The 19,961-nt window shown below is 40.5% G+C and overlaps 1 protein-coding gene across 1 annotated transcript in view; it reads right to left on the bottom strand.

The window, feature by feature from the left end:
• Window positions 1–19,961, bottom strand: part of tub (TUB bipartite transcription factor) — a 31,247-nt gene that overhangs the window by 3,993 nt on the left and 7,293 nt on the right. Inside the window, exons 2-8 of the mRNA XM_037695545.1 lie at window positions 14,430–14,481; window positions 10,326–10,488; window positions 8,857–8,994; window positions 6,371–6,526; window positions 5,941–6,062; window positions 1,988–2,179; window positions 1,236–1,348 (exon numbers count right to left, since the gene is read on the bottom strand). Of these exons, the coding sequence (XP_037551473.1) occupies window positions 1,236–1,348; window positions 1,988–2,179; window positions 5,941–6,062; window positions 6,371–6,526; window positions 8,857–8,994; window positions 10,326–10,488; window positions 14,430–14,481 (936 nt within the window). The remainder of the gene's footprint in view (window positions 1–1,235; window positions 1,349–1,987; window positions 2,180–5,940; window positions 6,063–6,370; window positions 6,527–8,856; window positions 8,995–10,325; window positions 10,489–14,429; window positions 14,482–19,961) is intronic.

Raw genomic sequence — 19,961 nt, 5'->3', positions numbered from 1 at the left:
CAGTGCCCTGAAACGACTTCTGTTGGGACTTGGAGCTATAGAAATAAACTGAATTGACAATTTTAAATATTCTAAATAAACAAATAAAATAACTTTTTTAACAACGAGTTATGAATTGTTACAAGTTCACATAAGGATGTTAAACACATTTTTCTAAATCTTGCTATATATCTAGAGAAGCTAAAAAAATACAGTACATAAAGGGATGGTTTGAATCTTTTGAAGTGGAGTTTTGTTGAAAGGTTATGAACAATTAATATCTTACCTGTTGTGGATAGCTGATAGGATAGAAAAAAAAAAAACTTGTGTATGTGTTTTTTCTTATTGTCACAATTTGCCAAATTTCAGTCCTGGACTCCTGAGTAATTATTTAAAAAATAAATTACAATATCAGTTTGATGAAAAAAACAAACAAAAGAGTTAATTCTGACCAGGCTGACTAGCTAAATACTAGTCCAAGTGGGACCAAAGTGGACTGCTGCTGTCTCAAATTAAATCCCACTTCAAACCTTTCATTTATTTTAAATGAACAATACTTAGCCCTCCTGCTGTATTTGGGTCAAATTAACCCACGAGTTTTTGATATAAAAACTGGGCTCCCATGGGTCATTTTGACCCAAAGACGTTTAGGAGCGTTCACCCTTTCAACACCAGCAGTTTGGCGTTCCGTGGTTATTCCAGTAGAAACAATATATAATTACAGAAAGTGTCCCAAGCTGCACAAGAAGTGAAACAGAAACACAGACTTCTATGAAAAACCTTGTAATTCAAAACTAATTTAACTGTTTATAAATTTAGACAATTTGTTATAAACTTTCTGAGACTAGAGTTGTTTTAAGATGGCATCAATTTAATTTGGACTTGACCCTGCTCAGATCAATCTTGCTAAAAACTAATTCATATTTCTTCAGGTTGAGACAGATCAAAGAGCTCTTTACAACAGGTAGGATATTAATTGTTCATAATATTTCTATAAAACTCTACTTCAAAAGATGTGAGCTCAGTTAAAAGGGATCTGACCTGGCTTGTTTTTTCTCAAAGTTCAAATAGAATTTAATTCATAACTGAGAAGGAAATATTCTTTAAAGCAATAAAGACAAGTTTTCAAAAGCAGCATAATTTTAAATGTAGGCAGCGCAACAGTTACTGTAATTAATTAATTTCCCTTGATAAGTTTGTCAGTGTAAATCATGTCCAGCGCAAATGATCTCATGAAGCAGCATTTAAGATCTTACCTGAGTTTACCGATGAAACTCTCTCCACCACGAGACAGATCAGTGGGATCGATGGAGATGAGGTAATTGGAGGTTTTACTCTTTTTCCTCTTCCTGCCAGCTAACAGGAACACCTGAGTCAAACCAAGTCAACAAAACCACATTTCATTGAAACACTTCAAGTCACATTGACAAGTCCTTCAGAAAACTGCAGCTTGTACATCCATCCATCCATCCATCCATCCATCCATCCACCCATCCATCCATCCATCCATCCATCCATCCATCCATCCATTATCTTTACTCGCTTCTTCCTTTTCGGGTCGCTGATGCCCATGTCCAGCTATCACTGTGTGAGAGGTGGGGGACACCTGGACAGGTCTCCAGTCCATCACAGGGACACATAGAGACAAACGAGACAAACAGCCCTTCTCTCACTCTCTCACTCTCTCTCTCTCTCTCTCTCTCTCTCTCTCTCTCTCTCTCTCTCTCACTCTCTCACTCTCTCTCTCTCACTCTCTCACCTAGGAACAATTCAGAGTTACCAGTCAGTCTAACATGCATGTTTTTAGTCTGTTGGAGGAAACTGGAATACCTGGAGAAAACTCATGCAGCACGGAGAGAACATGCAAACTCCACCCAGAAAGGCAGGGATTTGAACGGGCGACCTTCATGCTGAGAGGCAACAGCTCTACCAACTGAGCCCCCGTGCCGCTCTTTCCAACACAAATCCTTGGTGAAATGTTTGTCAAGCCACTGGGGAGCCCTCTCACCTTCTTGCCATCCTCCCTCTCCAGGTGAAGGTAGTAGGTGGGGTACATTCCTCTGTCCATGCCCTTCTTGTCTCTGGTGATCCTGCATTTCACTCTGACCCCCTGCGGCGCAGATCGCAGAGAAAACTCCTCTAAATCCTCAACATCGACTGCAGGTTCGCTGACAGGCGGAGTGGGTGCTGAGGCCACATCCTGCAGGAGAGAGCAGGTTGACTGGTGAGTAACGTGTTAAAGTAAACTTTCATTAAAACAGAGTGAAGCGGCTGATGAAGCAGGACTAAACTGCCCCCCGGGACTGGTAATGAGAACACTGTGTCTAAAATAAGGACTCGGTGTAGGAAAGAAGACTGAACTGACGGAGGGAAAAGATTAGAGAAACACAAAGATTAGTCATCACATCAACGCAAAGACGGTTTGTTTGTTCTAGTCTGTATTGAATCAACCTTGCCATAGTAGTAAAGTAGTAAAGATACAAAAGCTTAGAGAGACGTCGAAGAGGAGCTGAGGCTGCTTTGATTAGTCATCCTCACTGACATTTTTAGTTTGGCATTCAGACGAAGCTTCAGCAAATCTCACACATGTTTTAAAGACATCCCAGGATACTCGTGCTGTTGGTTTGTGAAAAGCTGCGTGGTGAAGTAAACTCTCAGAGCTCAAATATCGATCAGTCCACGTTTAGAGATTACAGTGATACAGAATGAGGAGCAAGGGGTTTAGCTCAGTGTTTTTCATTTCACTCTTCCATCTGAAGAATACACTCGCTCTCGCTCAAGGCGGACGCCTTTTCCCCTCCCTCCCCTGTTCTCCTCTTCCTCCTGCTTTTTGCTCTCTGTGTGTGTCTCGGAGCTCCTGGTACACATCTTCCAAACAAAAAATACTATTATGGATCTGGTGACCTGGACTTTCAACGCAATCAACAAAATCGTTTCAACAAAACAACAAGGTCCTAGAGAGCCCTCATGTCCCACTGAGACTCACGCTGCAGGATACGTCATGGACCCGTTGGGGGGGGGGGGGGGCTGATGTGTCTTTCTACTCTGTCTCAGGAGGATGCCCAAGACGTTTATTTAATTGGATTTATGATAGCAGGGTTTCTACTTTTTTGCATAGGCGGGTTCCTATGTTATCAGCTTTTTAAGAAGATATCGGCAGCAGTTTCAGTCGTGACAAAACTGCCAAGTCTGTGTGAAGGTTTGGTTCGTGCTTCGAGGACTCAAAATCAGCTGATTTACGAGTGAAATCGTAAGATGGAAGCAATTGTGAGAATTGCAGACCATCTACGGCTTCTAGGACTCGCCAGCATGTTGGAGATGACCTTGAGAGAGGCTCATAGCACGGAAATTCGCTCCTGTTTGGTATCAGTCAGACCTCCATTGCACGACTACAACTGGTCCAGAATGCAGCAGGCCCATTTTTAACCAGTACAGGCAAAAGAGAGCACATTACACCAGTTTTGGCCTCACTGCAATGGCTATCGTTTCACCTTCGAATCCAGTTCAAAATACTGATGTATGTCTACAAATCACTGAACAGTCCCCCCCCCCCCCATCTCTCTGATTTGCTACAACCATATGTACCACCACGCTCCCTGAGGTCAGCGGACCAGTTGCTCCTCACAGTTCCAGGAACTCGTCTTAAGCGCAGAGGTGACAGGGCCTTCTCTGTAGCAGGACCAAGACTTTGGAACGAGTTACCTCTGCTTGTCAGACAGGCCCCCTCCCTCTTGGTTTTCAAATCCCGTTTAAAAACTCACTACTATTCAGTAGCTTGCAACACCAGAGGATCTATGTTTTGAACCTGTAAGCTCCACACTGGTTTGTCGTCATTATCTGCATCATTTTTATGTCTATATTCTGATTTACCTCATTTTGTATTTTGCTTCGTGTGTTGTCTGTTGTTTTGTCTGCACTTTGGTTGGCCTTGTGGCTGTTTTAAGTGCTCGATAAATAAAATGGTATGGTATGGTATGGTATCAATCAATCAATCAATCAAACTTTATTTATAGAGCCCTTTCCAGCAGCCAAAAGGTGCACAAAGTGCTGCACAGTACAGAAGTTAAAAACAAACAAGAATAAATATGGTATGGTATGGTATGGTATGGATCAGTGTAATGCCCACAAATCTGGCCATTTTGGATCTTAGCAGTACCATCAGGACTCAAGACTGACAAGAAAAAAACAGTCTGCCTGAAGAAAATCAACACTTTTGGCTTATCTGAATCTGACTCCCCCATTTGGCTTCAAAAGCAGGCCGGTTATCAAATTTCTCCTGGGACATGGGTAAACGAAGGAAAAAGCTTTGTCTATCACACCAATCAACCCCACCCTCACCCACCCAGAACTTTTGTGTGGGCTTATCAGAACTGCTGACTGACCAACATGTGTAAAAACATCTTTTCAGGACTATGTGTCTATAAATGTGCTGCTGGTAGAGTTTCTTGATGTCTTAAATCGTGTCCTGATAGGACAAGATGCGAAGAGACCTTTTTTGTAATACCACTATCCATCCTCATGGCCTTTTACCTTTTTCTGTCTAAAAAAGTATTTTGATAAAGGATAAGCGGCCGCGCTCTTGTAGCAGCAGCAACGTGCACGCCGCCCATCTTTTGGACGACTGTATGAACATAATCTCACTGTTTCTCTGTAGAATGACAATAAAGCTTATTCTGATTCTGAAACCTTCCTAACAACGCCATAAACACTGTGTGAAACAGGAACTTACAAGATTTAAAGAATCGTTTGAGCACTTTCAGATTTCTGTCTGTGAATCTCAAAATGATGATGAACGGCCGTTGGTTCAAACCACTCAATAAACCGTTGAGAAGCATTATTGTATGTCTGCTGTTGCATGTGCAGTGTTTTCCTGGTTTTATTTTTTGTATGTTTTTTGTGATTAAGCTACGTCTTCATGCTTTGCTCTATTTTAGCCACTCATACATCAAAACTGCATGTACTGCAAATGCACTGAGGTCTTTTCACTTCCTTTAAAACATTCTTTGTTTTAAAGTCTGCTTCAGAACACTTGCTCTGCTTTTACGTCCTATATGCTTCTTGTAGTTTTAACAATCGTTCTTTTAGCTTTTACTGCCGTTCTGCTACTTTACCGCTGTTTTTAGCTTCAAGCTTTCACAGTATTGTTTGTATTTTTACTGTAGCGTCTAGCTACTTTTTAATACATTTAGCTAAATTTTTAAATGTTAGCCTGGATTTTGCTACTTCTAACTATACCATTTTGCCACTTTTAGCTTTTATCAACATTTTGTGACTGTAAGCTTTTGGCTAGCCATTCACAACTGTTACTTTGTATATGTTAGTGGATTTTACTTATTTTGTCTAGTATTTTGTTTCTTCTTGCTTTAAACTAGCATTTTGCTACTTTTATCTTTTTAGTACCGCTCATTCAGCATATTTCAGGAAAGCACTCAGTATTCAAACTGTATTCTGTCAAAAAATGCAATTTCTCTACTTGCTGTGATGCATTTTAATCAATTACTATTGATTGTATTTCTAAGGGTCTCAGCCAAAGCCCTTCAGTAAAGATTGTCCAACGTTTTTTATAAACTGTGTTTGGTTACAGCAGTCTGAAACTGGTCTTTTTCCCAGGCTCAGCCATGTCTTACATCTGTTAGAGTAAAACTACTGGCGTTAAGAAGTATTAAGTATTGGTTCCTCAAACTTGACATATGCACCAGCTATTTAAAATATATATTTAGTAGTTGCTTTGAGAGAACATTTTTTGTGTGGAAGATGAACACAAATAATGGCTCCAGGAAGGGCAAAGAACTTAAATTCTAACAAACTGAACTGTAATTGTCAATTATTCTGCTTTCAGGCATGAAATTGCCAAGAGTCAAGCTGAGTAAAATGATTTAAATCGTTTTCTCTCACAGGACCGAAGCGCTGCTCCTGGTTGCCGGGCAGAAAACAGACGTGTGCTGTGAAACTCATTTTTACCTTGCTCGACTTCTTGCTGGTAGCAGAACCTGGTCTCGTGTTGCTGTTGAGCTGCGAAGAACTGGAGCTAACCTCATCTTCATCGTCCTCTTCTTCATCAAAATTCATACTGCTGGATATACCTGAAGATAAAAAAAAAATCAAAGAAAATGAAGGGAGGTATCACAACCACTGACGTTCTGAGCTGCACTGATGTTTCAAGAGGCTAACAATGTCAAACAGAGTCGTTATCACTTTAGTCACCCTTTAATGGGCACCATCAGTAAATAATAATTAAACAGAGTGGTTATATTAGAACATTTCAATAATTAGTACATGAAAAAAAACATCCAAAAAATAATCCCCCCACCAGAGGATAAAACCCTGTCCATCGGAGCAGACTGAAGGGTGTAAATAAGAGCTTGTGTCGTCATAAAAGAAGTAAAAGTACCTTTCTTTAGCATGGTGACACGCAGATCCTGTTTACTCTGCGACTGGGTGCAGCTCATGACGGGCTCTGACTCGCCCTCCTCCGTAGAGGGATGTCCCACCGTCAGGATCTGGATCTGACCGTCGTCCTGCAGGGCAGCCGGGCCGTCGGTCGCTGCTGGGCCATCAGCCCACAAACACAAACTCAGTTACGCAGCGGTTAAAATGATACTTCCTTTATCATGTATAGATATATGTTGATGTATTTGTATAGATTTGTGAAGATCTAGTAGAGCGCTGCATGAATGGGTAAATGAGGGCACGGGCTGTGTTGTAAAGAGCTTTGAGTGTCTTGATCAGATAGAAAGGGCTGTACAAGTACAGTCCATGTACCATTTATTACGATAGTATACATGCAGCTAAAACAACAACAACAACAACAACAACAAGACAGCCATTTCTGAAAACAGAGCATCAGTCAAACAGCCAACAAGCCTGGAAAAACCTAACACTGGCTTATATCTGCGTTAGATATGTGCCTCGTTTGTATTTTTAATAAGGTTGTTGAGAATATTCTGAAAGAGCACATTTACATATCGTTGAACCATAAGTCACAAAGTGTTAAAGTCAAGGTAAATTAATTTTATTTGTCATCTTGTTGCAGTGGTACCTGAATTTTTTTTATTTTTTTACTTTTTTCTGGCAATGCCAAACACATTAATCTACTAAACTGAGCATAATCCTTAGATACAGCAACAAATTGTGATTTATATTCACGGGTGGACGGCCTGGTCTGGCTTCCCGAAGGAACTCCCGTTGGTAAACTTTTATTTCCTGCCGGCCTGTACTTGTACTGCAAAGACACTGAGATATGTCGACTCTTGTACTTTGCGCTCACACGGTTTGCTGCTTCTTTCTGTCCCTTTTGCTCGGACTGAATTGGGTAAGAAGGCTTTCGTTCACTCTGCTCCCTCTTCTTGGAACTCGCTACAAGAAACTCTGAGATTGACTGAATTCATCTCACTCTGTGCTTTTACATCCAAACTAAAAGTTCTTGAGACCAAATCAATGAAATGTACCTGTTTTTATAACTAGCTTGTTTTATAGTACCTGTTTTTATAGCTTGACATTTTCTTTTAACTGTGTAATTTATTGTGTTGCATTTGCATCGGACTCTCTTGAAAAAGAGGTTTTTAATCTCAAGTGTTTTTAATCCTGGTAAAATTAAGGTTCAGTTAAAAGAAAATGTTTTTAATGTTGAGCATAATTGTGCATGTGTTAGTAATATTGTCCTGTTGCAGTTTTTATGCATGTATTGTTATGGCACCACTATCCATACCACATGTTATTTATTGCCTTTTTAAAGCTTATCTTGTGAAGCTTGAGTGAGTAGTCAGTATCTTACCTGCAGTAGACAGAGGTCAGAGTGATTTCAGTTTAGAGAAACAGGGACAAATTGTCACGTGGGAGTCAAACCACCAGCTACTTAGAGCACGGCCGTTCAGAAGGGAACTTCTGCCATTTAAGATGACTCGAACTTAAATGTTTTTTAGCAGCTGAAGCAAACATTATGTTAGGGATGTTTACATCTAAATATGGCACACATATGGCTTCTTCCTTTTCTGATCACGGGGATAGGGACAATTTAGAGTTACCAGTCAGCCTAACATGCATGTTTTTGGTCTGTGAGAGGAAACTGGAGTACCAGGAGAAAACCCACGCAGCACGGAGAGAACATGCAAACTCCACCCAGAAAGACCCCTGGCTGGGATTTGATCGGTGACATTGAGAGGCAACAGCTCTACCAACTGAGCCACTGTGCCACTATTTTAAGTTTATTACTATAGTTGTAAGCATATTCATCAATGTGTCATGAAATCACTAAAAATTACCTGAAGTAGACCTGTTCCTGTTTTTAGTTTTCTACATCGCCTTACAACCTAGCTGTTTTTTTTTTTAATACCATTTTCTTTCACTTGTTTGTCTCAATTTGTATGTTTCCTTTATGATTGTCCACTGTTGTCATCACTCTTTGTTAAAACCAGGTCTCTCCTGTAAATGAGTCCCCGACACTCAATGGGATTAACCTGTAGAAATGAAGTTGGATGAATGAATTCCTCTGGTACTTTAACACAACACGCATCACAAAGTGAGAGCTGATAAATGAATAAATATTGCAAAAAGTGCATCGTGATTCTAGCTCGGTATCACAAAACGAGCGTCGTCTCTTCCCCTGAACAGGACGTTTAGTTTTGTGTTAAACTCTCATGTATCACAGCAGAGCTCTAACACGACCCTGCAGCTGCAGCTTCAACACGACGCTTGTTGTCAGATGTAACTTTACACGAACAGCACGGGAAACATTATCCAAGGCTCAACAAAGAGGATGACAACGTTCCTTCTGCTTTTTGGTGTTTTGACCAGCTTCCATGGCCTAACGTTTTCATTTAGTCTTTAAAATCGACCAACATCTCACATGATCTTCGAGCCGTTTGTTTTATTAGTGACCTTTGTGCTTCGCCTTCCTCTCCTTCTTCTCGCTGCCCGTCTGTGGAGTGGAGCTGGCGGACGCTTTGCCTTTTTTAGCCGAGCGAGGCAGCTGAGGGTCCGATAGCTCTTTCGCCTCCTCACGTTCAGCTTCTTGCACTAAAGATGAGATGGAGAAAATCAGCAGCACATGCAGATGGATAAGAGAAATGTAAAATGAGCAAGGACACGGTTATAATTGCTCAAAAACATTCTCCATTATCTATGGATTAAAAATGATAATTGGGGGAAATGACTCCACACCTTTGACAAAATTATATTGTGCTCAAAGTAAAAGAAGGTCAGGACTTTGTTTCTTCTTTGCAGCACTGATTGGACTTATTCCCCCTCTTTCCTTTGAATTATTTAATTAATGCTGAAAAAATTATCATAATTTTTCTCCTCTCTTGGCAGGAAACAAGATAACTCGTGGCCTCAGGCCCAGAAACGAGAGATTAGAACTGGGAATTAGACGCAAAGCTCTGGTTTCTGTCTGAAGATAAGAGGACTTCATCAGTCCACACCCTCGCACCCCTTCGGCTCTTGGATGCTTTGATTTGAGCAAGAGCCGAAGCTGTGATATACAGCTGTGATATACAGCTGTTGTATCGATGGCTGTAACAGAAATGCTGACAGGCAAAAGTTTGGGCGCAGGCCATGACAGGTCAGGCTTCATGACCCATCCTTCTGGATGATGTTTTTTGTTTCTCATGCAGAAGAGACAGAAGTTTCTGCTGGCACGGTAAAAAGTACCATCTTTTTACCGTGGTACTGTAGTAAAAAGGTGGTATAATGTTGATGTTAAGATGCCATTGTAAATCATTATTTTAGTAAACTTTGTACTGTTTGCTTCCAAAAAGTGTAATCTTGTTAGCAAGTCTCGCTTTCGAACAGCTGTCCATGCCTCTGGCTGCAAAACAAGAGCGAAGCGTGACAGCTCCATTCCTGTGCTGTGGTGTTCTGATCATGCAACAACGACCCCAAAATGTATTTCCTGTTACAAGATATGATAATTAAATTAATCCATTTCACACAATAAGATGCATCAAGGCATGCTGCCATGAATCCTTTAGTATTTTTACGCTATTTGTGATGAGGTCACAAAATAATGTTGCTCGAGCAACATTTTGTAGGAGTCAAATAGATTTTTCCAGAAGTTCTTTAGCAGCAAAATGTTCAGTTCTAAGTCACAATTCTTTTTAGAAAATGTCTTATAGCTCAGTTTGACCCCATGTTCTTTTCAGCTGTTGTTCCTTAAACTCACCTGACCAAACATTTAGTGTGCAGAGCACTTCAGCTCAGAGTAGCAGGCAGCATCTCCTACAATCAAAGCTGCAGGTGCTGATTGGCAGAACAAGCGGTTGAGTTCAAGTATTTACAAAGAGCTAAGCTTTGCAAAGCTTCTAAATCTCAAAGCTGAACATAAAATAAATAAATAAAAAGCCACTTACCATGATAGATGGTGCTGCTGTTGCTGCTGAGGTACGACTCCACCAGCGGAGCCTGTTCCTCACTTTGTTTGGTCCGACGTGTCCGAGACCTCCCGTCCACGTTGGACTGGACCATCAGAGGTTCTTGCCTCTTCTTCTTTTGCTTTTGCTCAAGAAGTGCTCGCTGGCGTTTGAAGAACAAAACCGTACCAAGACAGAAGGAAATATACAACGTGTTAGTTCTGCTTCTATACGTCACTACACAGATCCAAGTCGGTCCAGAACAAAACTCAAGCGGTGCGTGGATGTCTCCCACGCTGCCGACGGATTTCAACACACGTTTGTAGTTTTTGAGATGAGTGTTTTTCTGGACTGGATTTCAACTGGGAATGTACGAAAACTTTCATGATTTGGTGAAAGATATTCAAGTAGGTCGGAGTTACGCTGTATTATCGAGGTAAAAATTATTTGTTTATTTTTTGCTTGACCAGGACAACATGGAGTGACGGATCCTGGAGGGTGGAGGGAGCAATTGTATTCATCACCAGGTGCAAAGGATTGTGACTTTTCTTAGGCCTTGATCCAACCACAGACACCAAAATGGAAGTCAGCCCACTTATTTTTACAAGTTATTTAACTCACAAAGTTCACTTGTATACATGTAGGGGCAGCTCTCTTGGACTGTGACATGACAACTCTTTTTTTGAAAGGAACCTTTCTTACGCCGACTGCAGCACACGCCAAAATGGAAGTTAGCCTTCTTCTTCTTCTTCTTTTGGCTTTTCCCTCTTCAGGGGTCTTCACAGCAAGTCCTCCTCCATCTCACTCTGTCCTCTGTGTCCTCTGTCCTCACTCCAACTACCTCCATGTCCTCTCTAACTGCATCCATATGTCCCCTCTTTGTCTTTTTCCTGCGGCTGCATTTCTAACATCCTTCTACCAACATACCCACTGTCCCTCCTCTGGACATGTCCAAACCACTGTCCCTCCTCTGCACATGTCCAAACCACTGTCCCTCCTCTGCACATGTCCAAACCACTGTCCCTCTTTTGGACATGTCCAAACCACTGTTCCTCCTCTGGACATGTCCAAACCACTGTCCCTCCTCTGGACATGTCCAATCCACTGTCCCTCCTCTGAACATGTCCAAACCACTGTCCCTCTTCTGGACATGTCCAAACCACTGTCCCTCCTCTGCACATGTCCAAACCACTGTCCCTCCTCTGCACATGTCCAAACCACTGTCCCTCCTCTGGACATGTCCAAACCACTGTCCCTCCTCTGGACATGTCCAAACCACTGTCCCTCCTCTGAACATGTCCAAACCACTGTCCCTCCTCTGGACATGTCCAAACCACTGTTCCTCCTCTGGACATGTCCAAACCACTGTTCCTCCTCTGGACATGTGCAAACCACTGTCCCTCCTCTGAACATGTCCAAACCACTGTCCCTCTTCTGAACATGTCCAAACCATCTCAGTGTGTCCTCTCTAACTTTATCTCCCAGTTGTTCCACCTGTGCTGTACCTCTGATGATCTAATTCCTGATCTTCTCCATCCTGTCTCTCCTAAGAACCTCAACATCTTCATTTCTGCCACTTCCAGTTCTGTCTCCTGTCTTTTTGTCCATGTCTCTGTCTCCAGACCATACAACATAGCTGGTCTCACCACTATCTTGTAAACTTTTCCTTTGACCTTTGCTGACACCCTTTTGTCACAAATCACTCCTGAAACTTTTCTCCATCACTCCATCCTGCCTGGACTCTCTTCTTCACCTCTACCAAAATGGAAGTCAGTACCTCACTTGTTTTAAAGTCTTCATGTTCACAACAACGATGGACAGACGGACGGTTTTTACAAATTACCCTCTTTGCTCCACAGTCGGTGACAAAAAACAGCATTCAATTCAATTCAATTCAAAAATACTTTATTAATCCCAGAGGGAAATTATTTGTTGTTATAACTCGTTATCCTCATTTCATTAAGAGACGTTATAGATGCTGATGGCTGTAGACAGGAAGGATCTCTTGTAAAGGTCCATCCCACAGTGGATCCTAAGAAACTGGCTGCAGATGCTGTCCGATCTGTCCACCCAGACTCGGCTGACCTCTCGGTTCCCCCGGGCTGTAGGGGACTGAATACTCCTCCCAGAGCGATGGCCACGCCTCCCAGCAGTCTGCCGAGCTCCTCATCACTGCGGACAGCCAACTGTAGGTGCAAAGGGACGATCCTGTCCTTCTGCTGTCATGAGCCGTGTTTCCTGCTAGTTCCAGGATCTCAGTGGTCAGGCACTCGAGCACAGCTGGCAGGTAGATGAGAATGCATCCACAGAACAGCCTTTTCAACTCATTTGAGATTTGGGGCTGTAGTTGGGATATTATTTGAGCTTTTGAGATGTTTATCAGCTGCTGTTGGTTGTAGAAAACTGCCTTGTTGCCATGGTTACGCATCATAACAAATGGAGGAATTGCTGTCATTTATATAACATCTTGAAAGTTTGAATTGTTGCATTTTTGTAGACCGTTGAATGGCTTGAATATTCTTTCGGGCAAATATTGTATATAACTGCTCTTTCATGGCTTTTTTTTAATTTGTTGTTTAATGTTTATCACAATTCCGATGCTTAGCTAAAATACATTATAATAATTTTATCTAAGCGTCGGACAAGTTGAGTCAGGACCTCTCGGTCAGAGGACCCGACTCAACTTGTCCGACCTGGAGACACCATACCATTCCAATTTATTTCTAAAGCACTTCAAATGCAACAAGCAGTCGTCCGAAGTGCTGTACAAAAATAAAAAAATTAAAAAAACTACAATAAAACAATTAAATATATAAAAAATAATCAGAACATCACAAGTAAAAGAATACAACATTAAGACACAGATGTTAGCTCAATCTAGGTTAAAAGCCAATTAAATTATATATATATATATATATTGAACATGCATCAGGACATTTATCTAACGGTAAATTTAGTGGCTGTGGACAAATATTTGTGACAGTGAGTTTAAACATCAACTCCTGACTAAAAAACAAATTTAAAGGGACTTTAATTTTTGACACAACATGATAGTCAGGACACTTTGACATAGAAAACTTGGCAAAGGAAACTTTGAGCCTAATTAAGAACAAAAAAAAAACACTTTTAGTAAAATGATAATGCAATACAGCCTTTATTTTAACCTTTTTAAAAATCATTACTAAAACTCTGGTTGTCATTAAATTATTTCAAAACATTTTATTTTAGTATGAAGATGTCAAGAGCCACTTCTTATTGCCCTAAAGATATTATATATTAGATAAATTAAGATATTAATTTACATTTGGTTGCTAATAAAACTAATAAACAGCATAAATGCACATTATACTTAAAGGTTATATAAATATAGATTACAATATGAAATGTGTGAACAGAGCAGTATAAATGTTTTTAATCAGCTAAAATGTTAAAATAATGAAAAAAAAAAGACTAAACAATATTTTAAACAAAGTTTAAATAAATTGTGATGTTTACCTTAACTCAAAATCGATCTGACTGTTTGTATATTTATAGCTGCAGTAAATATAAATATATAAATAATTTATATAATATTTCCTCTTCAAATCAAACGCAGTTCGCTTGAATCCAAAATGGATCCTCCGAATGTGTTCCCATTAATTAAGTAGAAAACACCACGAGACTTGAATGATCTTCTGCAGAACAGAACGTTTCTACTTCCAGCTGATTTGACGAACGCAAACAAAAAGAAGCTTGAAGGGCAGAACAAGAAACCAGCAGTTGTCGCTGCGCATGGAAACGCTGTTCGAAGCTCTGCCGAGAACATTTTGTTTCTAATAATCACAGCAGAGTCCTCAGAGGATCAGTTAGACTGACTCTTTAACTTAGACCTGTGGGTGTAACATCTGCTCAAACTTGTATTTGAAATGTTAGCAGAGGCAAAAGTGCTGCTAAAACATTCTACTTTATATTTATTACTTTGTTGTTTCAGACTCAAGCCATCTCACCAGAATGACTTGAAGAGGAATAACTAAATGCAGTTGCTCAGTTTAGGCCGAGGCTCTGAGTGATGATGGAGCTGCCCTGCTGTGATTGACTGGCATCGTGGAAACCAGTGAGGCTCACCTGTCTGTCCAGTTTCTGCTGCCGAAGGTTTGTTCCCTCGTCGTCTAAAGTGCTGCGGAGACAAAGAACAGAAAAAATTAAATGTTCAGCTCTTTCCTAAATTCTACTGACGTTAAACATACTCACAAGCGAATGCAGTTCTGAAACATCACAAGGATTTATCAACAGGACTTTCGTTTTGCATAAAAATGTTTTGTATTGAAGTTTACAAATTACTATCAATTATTTTCACATTATCTGCAAACTACTCTAAAAATTAATCTGCTTTTTTTGGCAGAAATTTGTTATAAATCATCCTGGCTGCTGAATTAAAACAGACATTAATCCACTTACAACACACACACACACACACACACACACACTCCACCTGTCTGAACATGAACCACCTCTTAAACTAACTCACGTTTCTTAGGACTGTTTGGAAAAAAAAAACATCTAGGCCAAAGAAAAACATGAAGCTCTACACAGAGAGGCCTCTTTCTGTGAGAAAACAACTAGCACAGTCTGAACACACTGTCTTCTTCTTCTTCTTTCGGCTGCTCCTTCAGGGGTCGCCACAGCGAACTAACTCACACGAAGACTTGGTGACTTCACGTCGGATGTTCTTCCTGACACGACCACAGACACTGAGCTGCCACAGCCTCTGAGAGGAGCAGGGAGCTGCCGTCTAGTGCGCCCAGGGGAGCAGGTGGTGGGGGTTAGGGCCTTGCTCAAGGGCCCAGAGTGGGGCAAACGAGGGTGGAGGCAGGTGTGGGTGCTTCACCTTTCCCACCCACATTTTGATGTCGTCAGTCTGGGGGGTCAAACCAGTGACCTTCACACAGGCTCGCCTTCTCTAACCTCTGCGCTACCATTCCCCCTGTGTGTGTGTGTGTGTGTGTGTGTGTGTGTGTCCTTGTTTATGCTACTTTGTGAGGCCCATTTTTCCAACTTATACTACATTGTGAGGACCAACTGCTCCTTATGGGGCCCAAAGCCCGGGCCCCATAAGAAGAAGTCCCGTTGGTGGGTTACGGGCTAGGTTTAGGACTAAGGTGTGAATTGAGGATGTGTTAGGTTTAGGGTTAGGTATGTACTGGTAATGGTTAGGTTATGGATAAAGGTCATGGTTAGGCTATAGAAATGAATGAAAAATGAATGGAAGTCAATGCAACGGCCCCACAAAGATAGCAAAACAAACCTGTGTGTGTGTGTGCGTGCGTGCGTGTGTGTGTGTGTGTGTGTGTGTGTGTGTGTGTTAGAAGATAATGCAGTCAGCTGTCTCTGTAGTTTGCTGCCTTCTAACTGTTGCAAACGAGAAGATGATTCAGAAATGAAATCTAAACGCAGAAATGACAAAGATGCATGTGAACTAGTTGAAAATGGGACTGAAGCACGGAGTGAACATAAATTATCAAGTCGTTTGATTAAAGCGTATTTGGTGAAAATAGTCATTATGTGGTGAGAACAAAGCCGTGCTCCAACGTGTTTTGTGCAGCTGCTGCGTTCATTATTCATCACTCCAGAGCCTAAAAAAAGAAAAAAGTCAATTATCACTTTATGTCTCTGACTTCAGGAGTTGAGGTTTAAAAAAAAAGTTAACAAAACTGGCTTCATTATAGACGTGCTGATGAACTAATAATAAGTGATAATAAAAGTCATGAGATTGAAAATTTTAACATATATTTGTTTTAACATATAAAAATTTAAACAAAGGTTTTGTTTTAATGGCTCTATTATAAACCATAAATCAAGTTTAGCCATAAAATGCCTTTTGTTTGGTGACACGTGTGAACGGTCCTTCCCAGAGCTGTGTAAGCGTTGTTCACTAAAGGTCTGAAGCTCTGGAGATCCAATCGATTCTTCAGTTTGTTCACACACATACAAAGACAAAACCCAGCCGGCTGGACCTCTTGGGTCACGAGCTGCAGCTCCAAACGGCCCCGGCTCATTCAATGAAAACAGTTTTCTTCAGCAGATGGCCACTCCTCCAGGGTTGTCATCATCATCATCACCGCTGATGGGAATTCCATATTCTAACAACGTGACCAGCTTTTCAACCAGTGATACTCATCCTTACAATATCAAAACACTAATGTGTGTCTGGGCGGCACGGTGGCTCAGTTGGTAGAGCTGTTGCCTCTCAGCATGAAGGTCGCCCGTTCAAATCCCTGCCTTTCTGGGTGGAGTTTGCATGTTCTCTCCGCGCTGCGTGGGTTTTCTCCAGGTACTCTAAACTGTCCCTAGGTGAGAGAGAGAGTGGCTGTTTGTCTCGTTTGTCTCGATGTGTCCCTGTGATGGACTGGAGACCTGTTCAATGTGTCCCCAGCCTCTTGCACAGTAATGGCTGGATATGGGCACCAGTGACCCCGCGACCCAAAAAGGAAGAAGCGGGTGAAGATGGATGGATGGACGGCTGGATGGCTGGATGGATGGACTTGCTGTGCCCTGCTCGGCCACAAACCAGAAGAAGAAAGTATCTCAGAGTCTTGATGTTGCTGCGTGTCTAGATGTTGCAGGTATATTCAACAGCCCCGTGTTGTTTGCATGTGATGCGAACACAGAAGCAAAACGTCTCCTTGTTCAAAAAGCCCAGAACACAACAACCAACACAACATTTTAACACATTTATTCTTGGCCTTTGTAAAATGTTCTCCGAGTTGTAGCAACAAAGTCATGTCTTTGTGTGAAAACTTTACTGGTACTGTTGTGAGGCTAACCAGCGGTTTGTTTACGTGTTGCCAAAGCAACGCAGGAAGTTCACGAGGCTGCTGTTCGGACTGTGCTCACTTGTGAATGTTCATATCATGGATGCATGTGAAATATTTTGCAAACTGTACTTGAAATTCATGTTTTTTATTGGTCCAAAGAAAGTTGTGCTTGTGTTTGAGACGTGTCGAAAGCAGAAAGTGAAACTGTAACTTCAAAATGGGGTCAGAAAACAGGGGGGGGGGGGGGGGTGCACATTACAGATACATCTGACGCCAAAATGGCACAGAAGAAAAAACTGAAGCGATTCAGTCTGGCCAGCTGCAACTTTTCTTCTTCTGGTGTTTTTTGGCAGTTTGGAAAGAGGTACTGTATATATAGAGGTTTGGCTTTTATTTTGATAGTCCACTTCCGCTTTTCAGCAAGAAATTTGCATATTAACTAAATATTTAGGTTTGAGATAAATATTTAACTTACAAGTTAAATATTTAGGTCCAAGCTAAATATTTAGTTAGCTAATTAAATATTTATTTTGGAAATTAAATGTTTAGCTTGGAAAATAAATATTTCACTTGGAAATTAAGTAATTAATTTACACCTAAATATTTAGTTCACTAATTAAATATTTAACTTGCAAGTTAAATATTTAGTTTGTAAATTAAACATTTAGCTTGGACATAAACATTTAGTTTGTAAACTAAATATTTAGCATATTTAGCATATTTAGCATATTTAGCGTGGAGCTAAATATTTGACTTGCTAACTAAATATTTAACTTGCAAGTTAATTAGCTTGTAAATTAAATATTTAGTTTGGAACTATATAAATTTATGAATAACATGGTGAAAATCTGACTTTCAAAAACCCTTTTTTTTTCTTATGAAGGCTAAATAAACCAAAATACTGCAGTTAATTTTTGACTGTGTAACTTAACAAACAGCACCCAATAAGTGCACGTGAAGAAGGACGTTAATGCTCTCTCTGGTTTCATTTGGTTTAACTGGTGAACACAGTAACGTTCTGAATAAATCTAGTTTTGTTGTGTTGTTTAGTTTTGTATGTTGTAATGTGGGAGAAAGAAACGAGAACATGTATGTTGTTCAATGAATCCTATAAGTACGTTGGCATGTTTTTGCTGTACTTTTCACGGTGAGTCTTGAGACCAGTTCAGTTACTGGTCATCATGAAACTGTCAGCAAATCTGTCTATAAATACCTGTGAATGTACCAGTTATTGGATTTGAATAAAATAATAATAATAATTAGTGTGTTTTTTTTTGTGCTGCCTTGATTTTGTAGTGCTTGTCTGTTGTTTGAATTAAGCTGGATTTTTTTTTATTATCTCTAATTCAGTTCTATTGAGTTTATACATATATGACTAATAGATGGTTCCCATCCGGGCACTTTTTTCAAATTTAATCCCAGAGGGAAATTAAATAAAAATAAATAAATTTTCTCAATGGCACCATCTTTGTAGGCTAGCATTTAGCTTCTAGCACCAACCACATCATGACCCAACGAGAAAAGTGACCAAACAAACTGAAGAACAATAAAATCCCTCGGACGAGGCAAACGTGCGCCCGCAATGCTAGACTAAAATAATTTATGTTGTTCACAAAATAAAAATATCTTCAAGCTGCACCTGCACATCATGTCTTTCTAAAGAGTTGAATAAAGATCTCTTTAACTTCTGCTGAGTTAATGTTGGGTAATTTTCAGCTTGATATTCATTCAGATCAACACAAAGCAAATGATTGGCATGTTGCATGCATGTTTATTCCATGACAAGTTCAACTGAATATGCACTAGCAGTAATATCATGAACAAAATTCAACTGTAGTTCCAATTCAAACAGTACACTGTAATAATGTGCAGACTTTTAGTTGCATGTTCACCTGACACACATCAAACGTACAGTTGGGTTCCCTCTAGTACTTGTTCACCAAAACCTAATCAAACGATACAACAGATGGACAAACACTACACATTTGTCAAGTCACGTCAAATCAAGGTTCTTTACTGTCATTCGCATCAAATGTGTACATGAGGTGGAACAAAACTGTGTACACAGGGTACCAGTTGCATCCAACAATAGCAAAATTATAAAATGTATAAAGAAACAGTAAATAAGGATGTAAGATATACACTAAACAAACACTTATAATGTAAAACAATACGGCGTAACAACAGCAGCAAGATTCCCATAAGTTCGGTTCGGCTGTAGTTCATACGCTTAATGCGAGCACTAACGTAAACTAGGATTTATTCAAACCATGCAACAAAAATACAGAAACAAGGCGCCAAAAGTGAAAAAGAATAACTCTACAGCAGCACGGTCCTTTTGGCAGAGTGGTTCTGATGACAGCGAGGTTAATTTGCAACAGACAGTTGCAATTTGGTCCACAAGAGATTTAATTCACATCATTCAGGAATGAATAAAACTAGTGAAATAAAACTGACACTTTATGGCAACAACTTAAATTATGAAGAATTGTGGAAGCTACACTTTGACCAGAGGTCACTATCTGTGAGCAGCAGTATGGTTTCATGTCGAGAAAGAGCACCACAGATCCATCTTTGTTTTGAGGATGCTGACGGAGAAGAACAGAGAGGGTCAGAAAGAACTCCATTGTGTCTTTGTGGATTTAGAAAAAGCATCTGACAGAGTGCTGAGGGAGGAGGTGTGGTGTTACATGAGGAGATCTGGAGGGGCAGAGAAGTATGTTAGACTGGTACAGGACATGTATGAGGACAGCAGGACATGTTTGAGGACAACAGGACATGTTTGAGGACAACATGACATGTTTGAGGACAGCAGGACATGTATGAGGACAGCAGGACATGT

The sequence above is a fragment of the Nematolebias whitei genome, chromosome 2, assembly GCF_014905685.2.
Source record: "Nematolebias whitei isolate Nwh7 chromosome 2, NemWhi1, whole genome shotgun sequence".
Classification (NCBI taxonomy): domain Eukaryota; kingdom Metazoa; phylum Chordata; class Actinopteri; order Cyprinodontiformes; family Rivulidae; genus Nematolebias; species Nematolebias whitei.
This window is presented reverse-complemented; position numbering and strand designations above follow the sequence as displayed.